Source organism: Lottia gigantea, assembly GCF_000327385.1.
Source record: "Lottia gigantea unplaced genomic scaffold LOTGIsca_2, whole genome shotgun sequence".
NCBI lineage: Eukaryota > Metazoa > Mollusca > Gastropoda > Lottiidae > Lottia > Lottia gigantea.
The window spans coordinates 3,590,656-3,603,785 of NW_008708400.1; the positions used below are offsets into that span (position 1 = coordinate 3,590,656).

The window sequence follows — 13,130 nt, forward strand, 5'->3', positions numbered from 1 at the left end:
ACAGGCATGTCAACTTCCACATAGGTTATAAAAGGAAACCATCATATATAAGGCCACCTAAAAATTAATTTTACCGTTTTCATAAAATGCTGAGAAGCCAAAGATGTCTCAATATTTGCTGTTTGTTTTGTTTCCAAGTTTAATATCTCTCAATCATAACGAATGACACAAACTAACTAGTATGTCTAGTTCTATATATTTCTGAAGGAATGACCTTTATAGACCTATTGTTTCTGTAACTGATCTATATTTCACTGTCCTGTATAATTCATGTTTCTTTACTTCCTTCTTTCAACAAAAAACCTAACACACAATTACCTACATATGGGGTTCAATAGCTGGAAGAATTTTAAAGAAATATTGTCTTATAAACAATACCAAATTCTGACCTAATTCTCATTTCCCCCTGGTCAAACCAATATATCCTTTATATAATATCACATTCCACAAATCATAACATATTTCACTTTCCTGGAATGCCATTGGCAATTCTGTGGTCTTCATTTTTAAAGCAGCATTTATTCCAAATTTCCATTTCATACCGTTATTCATGAATTTGCCATGATTTGGACAAGATTTTGATATAGAATTGTCTTGCTTGTGTAGATTTTTAGTAAGAACCAATATGATTTTGATTTAGTAATTTGCTGATATGTATTAAACATTTGCAGTTTGCCCTCAAGTTTTTAAATAAAATACATAATAGCATCACCACATAAGATACCAATTTCTCATGCCACTTCAACCATAATATACTCTCTTTAAAGACAGGAATCATAGAAAATTGTTTTTCAGTCAAACATATGTGTTCTATTTCCTTATCTGTTCAAAAAGTTAATAAAACGTCTAATTTGTTAGCCTGAATGATTTCTTGTGTGATTCATAAACCAGATCTGCTTCAAGTTAATGCCAATATTTATATATAGTGTCAATATATTAAAATTTTGATTGGCAATTCAATAAGTTTATTTCAATGATTTCTTTTACTTAAAACTAACTAAATCAATTATTATCCTTTTATACCAAACAAAAAACATAATCTGGACTTTCTCACAATGACACAATTTTTAATGGTTTAATTTATATGAGGTTCCAATTATCAAAAATCAGAATTCATGACCGATTTTCAGGATTTGAAGTCTTTGCATACTGATGTCTTGAACTGCAGAATCATTGAAAATCATATATCAATAGATATCAACCGAGCCAAAACTATTTCATAAGAAACAATATATCAGACATTGAAACTCCTCAAAGAAAAACATAAAATAATTTCAAAATAAATTTTTCATGAAATAATATTTATTCTTCTGATTGAATTACAGAAATATGAAAACATGAAGTTGATCAGACGCGTTATGAACATATACAAGATTCACTTTTCATCATAAAGCTCAAATAACACTGGAAAAAATTTGGTGAAGAACTGTTACAAGAGACGCCATATTGAATAAGATATGTTAAATACACAAAGAGAAATAATATATTGAATATAAGAGTAAAGATTATCATCTTGACACAAAAAATATAGCAGAAGTGCATTTGTGCAGAAAATGTAAGACATACAGACGACAAGAAAGATGAAAAGATTGATCACGCAGAAATGATTTCTGCATCTGTTTACATCTAACTAGAGAATCGAATGGAGAAAAAAAACGTAACTTATATCTGATACTCATCAAATGTCAAAATAATCGGATGTAATGACTCCCAACATTCGCTAAAAAATCTGGCAACTCAATACTGTTTATTATATTATATATATCTTCTATGTCTCGAGACCTATATCCTAATTTTATTAACCTCTTTTCTACACATCTTTCAGATCTCATATTTGAACATTACACAGAAATTCTACATGGTTTTTTTTCAGAAGAATGTCAAGGCTGAATCAATGATTTACAGAAAATGCCAAAAATCAGAAATGAATATGGTGTATATGATATTATCATTCTTAATATTGATAATGGTCAAATTTGATTTTCAGAAATATGACTTATTGAAATATTTCAGATCAGGTTGGGTATGGAAACATCAAAATATAAAGAGAAATATTAGAAATTCTGGACACATAGATGAAAGAGACAATAAATAATTAGATATAGGAAGTAGTCAATTTGAGGTTCAATTTAAAGAAATTAACATTTCAATACTGACAAGAACAACCAGTGTATTGTGGAGGGGGTAAAGTAATAACACATGTTTTTCTAATTACTGTAGGTCTATGTGGTGTTATTGGTTATGTCTCCTGGAACTATAAGATAGACTATTCCTTTTCATCATGTAGCAGGTCAATATCAAATATCAAATTTTCAATTGAAATTTTGTTTTATTTTTTGTAAAAGGGTAAATGATTTTTAAATATCCTAGCCATACTTCTGAAAACTAAACTCAAGCTAATAACTCATCTTAGCTCAGCTTCATAAGCCATAGGACACATGGAGATCCTGAATTCTGTTCTAGTTAAAAGGGACATCTGCGAAGTACTAGAAATCTAATAAAATCGTAAAATTTTACCCACTATTTCTATACATGTCTTTTCTAAATTTCACAGAGTATCTTAAAATGAGGAGTCTAAAAAGTGTTTTCTGTTCCATTCATCGTTGTCTTGGAATCTCAGCCCACAAATCATCTCTGGAACTCACTGCAAGACCTGATTTCATTACAAAACCAAGAAAATAATGACACCTACCTTGATTTTTCACTTCTGCAAACTCGTGGTTATATTCATCTAATGTTTCTCGAAGTTGTTTGTTTTCGATTTCTAAGTCTTGTACTCGATGTGCCTTCTTTTGGATTTGCAAAGCATGCTCTAAAGCACTTACTGGGTCTGCAAAAGATAAAAAAAAAAGCATTTTGAAGTATTTTTAAAGATCAAGATTATTTATTTCATTAGCGAATACAAAACTCAGCAACCATTATGTCTGATAGTATTCATCAATTAATCTTCAAACACAGCAAAAGACAAGTTCAACATTACAAGGATATAATACAAATCAGTTTAAAAATGTCAACTGAAATTAACGTCTGCATACGACTCCATATGAAAAGAGACTTGATGATCACAACAGTATTTAAAACTTCCAGAAGATGATCCTTTTTCACCTCTACAGAGACATTCAAATAAGATGTATTAAGATTTTGATCACTGACAACCATCAATATAAATTCAATTCAGTCAATCAATGATATTGAACACTGTTCTCTAGTTGAATTCAAGAGATGTTCAAATGTCGCCTTCAAAGATCTGATTGTGATCACGACTTCTATACACTAATATATATTATAGTCCACAATCGAACTTATATACAAAGCTACAACTTATTGATTATTCATCAGAACTTTTATATATTGTGAAAAATTTTATCAAAATGGAGGCTGTTCACAATCAATTATTTCACTCAACTTTCTGTGATAATAAAAATATTGGGCTATTGATTTCTGAATTCTAAGCATCAATACGGGGAGCCTGAGAATAAAAAAAAAAATCTGTGCAGATATCTTTGTACTAATCGAAGTCATGGTCGATATTGATTCATTAACTATAGCCTTCAAACATCTGTTGGCTCCAAATCCAATATTTAGACATGAATCATAATAATAATCTATAACTGTATAAAATATTGGGTTGCTGATGGGAGGATAGAATTGGAGAAAAACTAATATTATGCCAACCTTGTAGAGTATTAATAAGTATTTATGATATGAAGATAGCAGTTTAATGTAACTAATATGTCATTATTTTATTGATCTGGACTATCACCCTTGTTAAGATTAACCAGTTATGTATGATATGGATGCAATTCACAACTGTATCATATACAAATACTGGTACTCTCATTACAAAACTACTTGATTTTTCAAAATAAGTTTCAGGAAATGACAATCCTATATTGATGTGTTTACAATAGGTCACAGCTTTTCTTAAACTGTTATAGTTGACTAGAACCAGCCTTGAAAGTTTGTGATCATCACCAATCCCGTGCTAATTTATAAATACCAGTATGGTAATAAATACTGCTATTTCAAGACAATTATAGAATTCCTGTTTTTGCCAGAAATACAATTTATTTCTGTGCACAGTGTAGTTCCTTTGTCCTGTGTGATATTTTGAGCTATATTTCAATCAGATGTTCACCTATATGAACATCAATTCCAAATATCATTTGCAAATAATAATATCTGTATTTCAGTAGACAAAGAATATTTTTCCTTTTTTCCATGAAAGCTGGAATTTTGAACATGGAATGTGTCCACCAAAAATGTGCTAGGACTTTCAACTTAAGAGCTGGAAACACAGATTTAAATAAATAGTATTAAAATAATTCTTGGATATCTTTGAAAGGTTGGTTATATAAAAGTACTATTAATTTCGAGCTCATAATATCTAATGATGAAATCAATATAATTATGCAAAATCATTTAAAAGTGAAATAGAAAGTCAATCATTGCTCTACTTCACTGATTCTAATTTCATTTTTAATTCAATTTAAATAAATGATATTAATAATTTGAAATAATTAAACCATTTCACTTCAAGCTCACTAGTCTTTCTGACCTAGCTATACATGTAAGATACCACAAATGTCTGCAAATTTGCATTGAACTAGGTTGTGTTGTGAACAAGATTGCTGAAAAATAACATGTGTTAAAATTGATTTGATGCAAACCAAGAACTGCTAAACATCTTGTCATCTTCAATAATCCAAGAAATTATTGAGCATTGACTCAATTTCCACTATAACATAAACTTTGGGCTGTGACCACTAGTTATTTCCAATGGTTTATCTTCTCATTAGTTTCAGATTGGCTTGAACTGAATATTTAGCATTTTTATGACTTAAGAAAATTTCATGGAACGAAGTTCTGGATTGGGTGTTCATCAAATTATACAGCAGGGACGTACCTTTACCAATATAGCCATGAAGTATATCTAGAGGAAGTGTTATTTGTATTGTAAAGAGATTAATCAGTTATTGATTATATTCTATCTTTCTATTTAAACTCTAATCAATATACTAACTGTGTTTGTTAAGATAGATTGTTAGACTATTAGTCTACTAAGATTTAGGTAAATAAAACACTGTCTCTATATCTATATATCATAATATCTATTAATATCATTTTAATATCTTACAGCAGATAAAATCCATATCTTTTAAAACTTTAAAGGGAAAAGGGTTAAGGCTAGCGCACACGAGAGCTCCCAGCTGAGCAAAATTTCATTCAAGCCTCTCAGCTCGTAGCTCTCGTGGGCGCGGAGTTTACGTCAGGTTTTTTTCATTCGAGGCGTTAAGGAAATTATCTGTTGTGTTTGATAATTTTTTCCTCGAATGAAATATACCTTACCGTGTGCGCACTCGAAAGCTCTTAGCTTTCAACTTTGAACTGGGGCACATGTGCTAGCACGTGATCAATTATATGTGTTGAGATATGTGTATAAGAAAATGTTAAAATTGATACTTCAATTTGAATTCTACAGGCTTGATTAAGACCAGCATAAACTGTGTAAATGATAACATTTCGGTGTTAAGAATAAAGTGCGGGGTAACTAGTCAGTAATCAATATATTCTAGTCATATGGACCGTTTATCTATTATAACATATCTATAGTACAATACTATTGATTATAGAGTTACACAGGCAGCCAATCTTATACCAATAATACTCTATTCATCTATCCTACATTTCCCAAAACATCAAAGCGTTAAAGTTTGAATCTTTTCCAGCCCTGGATTTGCAAATAATTCTCTCTGATCAAGCCCAAATTTCTTTCGTAAATCAAAAGTGTTTTATGTAACTTATGCAGCCCTGGATTTGTCAACAACTTCATGAAACAAGGTTTAAACAATTAGTATAAGATTTTAAAATACCAACAGACGACAGAAACAACCTATTACCAGTTAGCTAACTGTTTGGATATAGATAACACCAATTAAAAGGAATCTCTTCATTATGATGCACCATTTCAATGGAACATTTTACGACTTCCACTTAAACAATCAAGACAATTCAAAATACACACAATACACAATACCTACAATGATATCTTTGCAAAACATTACAGATAGGACCAATACATAATTTGCACAAGCATGGTTGCATAAAAACATAGAGTAAACATACTCTGCTCTGATAAATTTTATTATCATTTTATTGAGTATTATTACTTTTATCACTGAAATTAATTTTAAAGTTTTTCTTAGTGTTCATGCCTTCCTTAATGTTTCTTTCCACACAGCAATAAGTAACCACAGACAAGCTTGGTATCAGCATTAAGGATTATTGTCTGGTCTGTCCGTCTGTCTGTCTGTGATGTGACAGTGTCTAGTCTCTAGTTGAAAACATACTAGTACTAGTGTGGTATTGACAAGCTGACAACTGTATCAGATTTGCATAAACATTCAGATAAAATTTATAAAAATGATACTAAAAAGTAAAGTAACATAGCACGGTTGCACTATGCTATTGTTTATGTTTTTGGTTGCCTTAAGGAACCTTGTCAGCAGTCACACTTGGAAAAACACAATATCAGGAGGATTTTACTGGAAGTAAGATTAATGATAGCTCATTGTCATCCTATTTCAATAGATTTTTTATAGAGATGAGTGCTGCATCAGAGTTAAATTCCATAAGCAAAAGCTTGCAAGAGTTGAGAATGTTGTAAAGAAAAATTCAGTTATCAGAAACTTAACATGAATCATTACAATAGATAAAATACAAAAGATATATCACACTACAAGGAAATACAAAAGGTAACATGGCTACTTATTTCATCAGCAATATTTATTTTCTTCTTATCACAGTAAAATCATGTTATATATCATGTGATATGATGGGATTCCATTAACAATATCGATAATCTTTTATTCTTCATATACTGATCAATAAATGATTGATGCCGTTAAAATGTTGTTTTTAAACAATCAATCATTCTATCAATGCATATATCTGAATACATACACGGCTTTCAGGTTGAGGCTGTGTTTTCACATCAAGTCTGATAGAAGTTTTAAGTTGTTCGCGGCAAACTTTTTCATTTCATACTTCAAAACAAAAATCACCCCTTAATAGAATAAATTTCAATTATTAACTCTTAAGATGCAAAAAGACGATGTATGGTGTGTGGTACGATCTACGATGCAGGATTATCGATACAGTTCAAAATAGAACACACGACATACAGGTTCGGACACAATCCAGACACAATATCCTTCTATTATTTTTTACTGTATCTATAATCCTGGACAACAGACAGCATCTATTCGCACCTTTAACCTATGATATACTCTAGGAATCAAGATTAGGAAAATTCTATGCATTGAGACTTCAGTGAAAAATAATCATGCCAATTTAATTGTCTCTTTCACCCTTTTAGAAATTTGTAACCAATAAATAAGAAATTTTATTTGACCTCATAGGTCTTAAAATTCATTCAGTGAAATTTGGTTTGAAATTCAAATCCTAGCTACACCTTACGTCAAATCAAATAACTCTACCTTCTTCTCAACTGCTTCTCACTTTTGACATTTTCCTTTCGTTGACATGTTCAAACATTGACTATAGTAAAAAAGCCAGTTTTCACTTTGGAGTTGAAATTGAGTCTGATCATTATATGTTTACAATAAGTGTGTCACAATCTCCAATTATTTCTATCTAAACTATTGACATTTATCAGACCAATACAATTAAGCATTCAATGAGAGTTTGACAAATCTAGGACATTTCTCAAGTTAAAAAGATAAGATTAGGTTCTGTTGGTTCGTAATTCACTGCACGTAAAGCTGGACTTCTAGAGGGTTAACTAAGCTAAATATTTCTATGATGCAGGGTATGCTCAGCTTTCCACACCTACTTCTAAACTGAACTTAGGTTGGCATAAACAACATCCCATTCAGCATGTCCACAATAAATATTACTCTAAGGCCTAGCCTCTGACTACGATTAATACCGGTTTTTCCAACCAAAGATGCCTTCTAATCTTCCTATAGTTATGACCTTTAACTGACCACTCTGATAAAAGTCCAGTGCTATGGTCTATTGTTTTAAGTTTGCAATATTTCATTTTATTTTTGTATATCATTCAAATAACAATTTTTGTCATATATTACATTCTATCTATGTTGTGCCCATGAGATGAATAGTAGATAGGATCATGTCACTATGGTGTAATGGACCTTATTCTAACCCATACAAAATAAAAGATTTACTATCATTATTAACCAACTGAAATCCACAAAATTTAAATCTTTTATAAGTTACCTGGTAAATCTATGAGTCTTTTATATACAGATAAAAAGGCTGCTTCAGCTGATTTGCTGCGTTTTGAAAGACTGTCAACTTCAGCTTGGAAACTCTTTAATAATGGTGCCACAACTTTTCTTATATCCTGAAAATACAAAAGACACTTTTAACTCATTGTTTCAAGTGTAAGAGGAACTTAAAATGAATTATTTTAAGAAATTTGATATTGGAGTTATCTTTTGCTGAAATGAACTCTTCATTACTGTAATAAGAAGATAGGAAAATAATCAATATCCTGCTAGGAATCCAATCATCTGAAAAATCTGTTACGGGTCACTATTTGGTTGACACAATAGGGAATTAAAATTTTGTATACAAATTATTAATACAACATAATTGTTTTGGTCTGCTACTCAGGATAAAAATTAGCCTTTTGATAACCCGTTTACCCCTTTATTTCTGAAAATCATCTGTAGAATTTCAGGGAATCCATCTTTGAGAAAACAAATTGTATGATTTTCTGATCTAAGGGTAATTAGTTCTATCAACTCCCTGTGGAGTCTATTTCCTGTAGTCAATTCAAGGAAAATGGCTAGCAATGGTAAATAGCAGTAATTGTTTTATATAAAGGATGTCCTAGAATTGATGGCATCTCAGGCTTAATTTATCACGTTCTGTTAGTGCCTAAAAGTCATGACACCCAGGAATAACATGCCTAAATATTTTGGCATTTGATTACTTAAGATGTCAAATTTTTCTAAGAATCACAATTACCAGAGTTACATATTGCCAATCACCATGTATTAAAGCAACATTATGCAATAATTGAATTTAAAAGTAAAAGAGGAAATTGTGTTGGATAATTGATAACATTTCAACCTTTTATTTTGAAGGACTGTACAGTATATGGAATTAAGTGATTTTAAATGGACTTTTATCATTATTTGCACTAATAAATGCAAATAATGAGCTAGTGCAGTCTGATCAGTTTTTAAGTATCTGTCCAGGTTTGATATGTGAACCAATGATCAATTATGTACCCAAGTAATAATGCTCCTTGTGTTCAATGATGTTGAATGTACACAAATATCTGACAATATCTGACAATATCTCATTATAACAACCTTCTTTAACAGTATAGCACATAGTGTCTTTAATCATCAAGCGGAAATAAGATTTTCAATCTGTACTTGAAGATAGTCAAAATGATATATCAAATGATTTATGAATATTGCTCTTTATTAACTTAATTACATCTATACCTTATGTTTTAAATGAAAATCATTATTCTAAAAAGTAATGTAATGAAAATTATTTTGACACTGACATTGAGTAATGTTGTAATGAACTATTATAAATTCTGATAAAATGTCTTCAGTCTACACTATAACTGTCAAATATCGACACTGAGTAAATTTCACTCAGTTTTTGAACTAATCGCAGACGTCAAATAAAAAATTCAACCAGACGCATAATTAGAAAATTTATTGAAAACTTGAACATTCCCTCTTTGAATTTCATAGGCTTTAAAACTAAATGGAAACACTGTTTTCATGTCAAAATCTTAGTGCCAATCACACCCATTAGATTGACGCATCTCTTTCTTAAAACATAAATATGGTTTTATAACACTTTGTGTTCTTTTAAAAAGCTGTAAACGCTGTTCACCAACTGAGAATTAATGTAAATCAAGGAATCAAATGAAATGAGAGTATTGGAGGGTAATTTACAAGTAGATGAGACAATAGCTCTATAAACAGTCTGTTGTTGTTACCAAGTTTGACATGTTATAATAGCACAAACTGTTAGATATCGTGTGATCGAACAGTAATCTGTTGAATATTTCTGTTAAATTTCCCCTATCATAAATAAAACCAATATTATGTTTAATATGAACAGGATGTTTGAAATTGATCTGAAAGAGACGTGTTTGGTATACCAGGGTGGTTACTTCTTCCTTTCTGCTGTTTCAGAACTTACAACATCAAATATGAACTACTTTAGTTACTTCTGTCCCCATTGTATAGAATATTTCACACAAGTTGTGATAAAATCTCTTTAAAATGAGATGATAATGTAATAACACCAGATAATCCTGTCAAATCACCCTGTTAACTAAAGCTGTAACTTATGATATTAAATATAAAATACTTACTTCAGGTGTGTTTTTCTTAAATTCTCTACTTTGTTCTACCAATCTTTTTCTTGATATGTCACTTTCATCTTGACGATTGGCTAAATCGGTGGCAGTCGTGTCTAGTTCTTTCTAAAAAAAATAGAACAAAGAGATCATTATTATTTGCAAAGAATGTGGTCGAATGTGCAGCATAGAAGCAAAATGCAAAGGAGAAAATGAAGAAAACTTTCTGATGACCTGAGAAACATTTCAATACAAGAAGATACCGTTTGTCAATATTTTAGGATACACAAATAGTAACAAAACTTCATTAAGATCATGAACAGAGAAAAATAAAGATAATTTGATCATAATTGAACCTTAATTTGAAGACACTGTTTAGACTCAGCTGCATCCAAATTTGTTTACCACCAAAATCAAGACTGAATCCTTTTATTGCCATGTGGAAAAGGGGTTCAAATAAAAGTCACCCCTGTTTGAGTTATTATGTGGCAAAAGGAAATCTATGAATGATTTGGTAAACCCCCAAAATATCCAATTTCTCAGAAAAAACACTTTTCTAACAAAAGATAATTGATGACAATAGAAAGGACACTCAATACATTTACTTAGTAGGTTTAACTGTTCAATATACTTAATCAAATACACCCTTCATCCTTCGTATATACACAACATTTTTTTTTCAATTTAACACAAATATGTGATTATTTATTCATTATCGCTTCTTTCCCATCTTATTTAAAATATAATAAAAGAAATTGACTGATTCTGAATCATTTGTCAATAATACTGCTAATGCATGTATCAATAGGGGATATCTCACAAGGAAAGTAAAGAATACAAATTGATAGTAGGCTTTGACAACTGGTGGTATACATTTAAATAAACTATTAAATTGACACTTTTCAACATTAGAAGATGAATAAATTTTTCAGTGAAGTGTTCTTTCTTTCAAATTTTTTCTTCACATAAAGAAATGATCACAAAAACTAAAGTGCCATAATTCTTTGATTTTTTTTTTTCTTCAGACACATTTTCAGCTCTTCTGTTAAATTTCTAACAGGTTTATTGAAAGCTTATTGAACAAACAACACAAATCCCAGTGGAGAATTATGCTACTTTAAAGTCGGTTTTATAAAAGTATCATTTGGCACCATTCAAAACCTAAATACACAGGAACATATGTATTTTATTTGTACCACAGCATGCTTATATAATCAACATAGATCTAAAATAACGTTAGTCATTGTCAAATATTCAAAACATTACTAGTATTTGGTCATTTTATTTAACATAAATTTTACATTTTACACAAAACTGATTGGTGTATAATCCAAAAATGTGATATCAAATGAAGCTTTACTAACTTTTTGTTTCATTCATAAAGAATTCATGCTATTGTTAATTTGTATGAGAAGCTCTGTCTTCTGAATTTCATCAAAAAAACATATGAAAAATAATAAGGTAACATAAACATTCCTTCGAATTTGACAACACACTGATATAGGATTGTTCATAAAAAAATTGGTCTAAACAAACTCACTATTTTCTAATCATGTAAACCTTTTCCACGGAATTGTTTCCACTTAGTTCCTGCCAATACCATGCTAAACATTTTTGTAACATTACACCAAAATTTAGTACAAATTGAGTAAAAAATTCTGCGAGTCTATCACAATAAGTAAATGAAAATAACAACTTGCCTTTTACATTTGGAATCAATCGACAAGATTTTCTATTAACTGCAAATGTCATACAGTGAAAATAAATTTATGACATACCATGTAAACATTGCATAAATCTGACATCCAAATCTGGAGACAATTATTTTAGTCAATGCCGCTTTCCGCATTAATTGTCATCAAAATTTTTTTATTAAAATCATATAAACTTTCATAGCGTGACTTCGTATTAATTTGTCAAGTTTTCCATTGTTATATTTTTTTAAACTAAAAATATTGTTTAATTTCTATTCTAAATGCATTCATTTTTTTCTATTATGTCAATGTATAAGCGTGATTTTATCATTGCATTATGACGTTAATGTACAATAACAAAATAACAAATATATTCTTCATTTAAATCAAAACATGCCAAATTCACAGTCCAACCCAGCATGAGTTATCACTTTCAGCGCATTGAAAAACAGAGAGGATAATCATTTCTAATTGAAGTGTTATTACAAAATTTTCGTGTGAGGGAAAGTTATACATTCCCATAGTAGATTATAGATCAAAAAAAAAAAAAAATTATTTAGAATTACTCAGTACCAGATATTTAAATCAGACACTAGAAATTAAATAGAATGGACCAGAAAATGTCATAATAAATATTTTAAGTACATATTTGGTATAGGGTGTAACAGGAATGACTAAATAATAATGAATCTATAGGATATAACATGACGAAACAATCATATATCATAATGATGATTAATAAACAGAGATAACTCCATTAGTTTCAATGGATTCATAGAAAAAAAACATCCAGCAATATGTTTGTTATGCTGCATTGAGACATGTTATTCGTAATAGCCTGGAATAATTCCATAATTTAAATCATAGAGGTCATCCAATTTCAATCACATACACATCCCAGCTTTTGATGTATTTGCATGGCCATTTGATCAGATGCAATGAACTCATTATAAAGATTTAGCATTTTAGCAAGTCTAACACCTGAAGATTTTTTTTCTATATTGTACTTTTTTAAACTGTTTTTTATGCATATGTTAAAGCATCAAATATAA

General features: G+C 30.0%; 2 protein-coding genes across 2 annotated transcripts in view; both read right to left on the bottom strand.

Moving 5' to 3' along the window:
- Positions 1-2,855, bottom strand: part of LOTGIDRAFT_103741 (hypothetical protein) — a gene marked incomplete at both ends in the record, with an annotated part of 49,655 nt that extends 46,800 nt beyond the window's left edge. Inside the window, one exon of the mRNA XM_009053346.1 lies at positions 2,693-2,855. Within this exon, the coding sequence (XP_009051594.1) occupies positions 2,693-2,855 (163 nt within the window). The remainder of the gene's footprint in view (positions 1-2,692) is intronic.
- The window catches only part of LOTGIDRAFT_152837 (hypothetical protein), a gene marked incomplete at both ends in the record, with an annotated part of 26,037 nt that continues 15,504 nt past the window's right edge, over positions 2,598-13,130 (bottom strand). Inside the window, 4 exons of the mRNA XM_009053347.1 lie at positions 2,598-2,653; positions 2,693-2,830; positions 8,263-8,389; positions 10,400-10,510. Of these exons, the coding sequence (XP_009051595.1) occupies positions 2,598-2,653; positions 2,693-2,830; positions 8,263-8,389; positions 10,400-10,510 (432 nt within the window). The remainder of the gene's footprint in view (positions 2,654-2,692; positions 2,831-8,262; positions 8,390-10,399; positions 10,511-13,130) is intronic.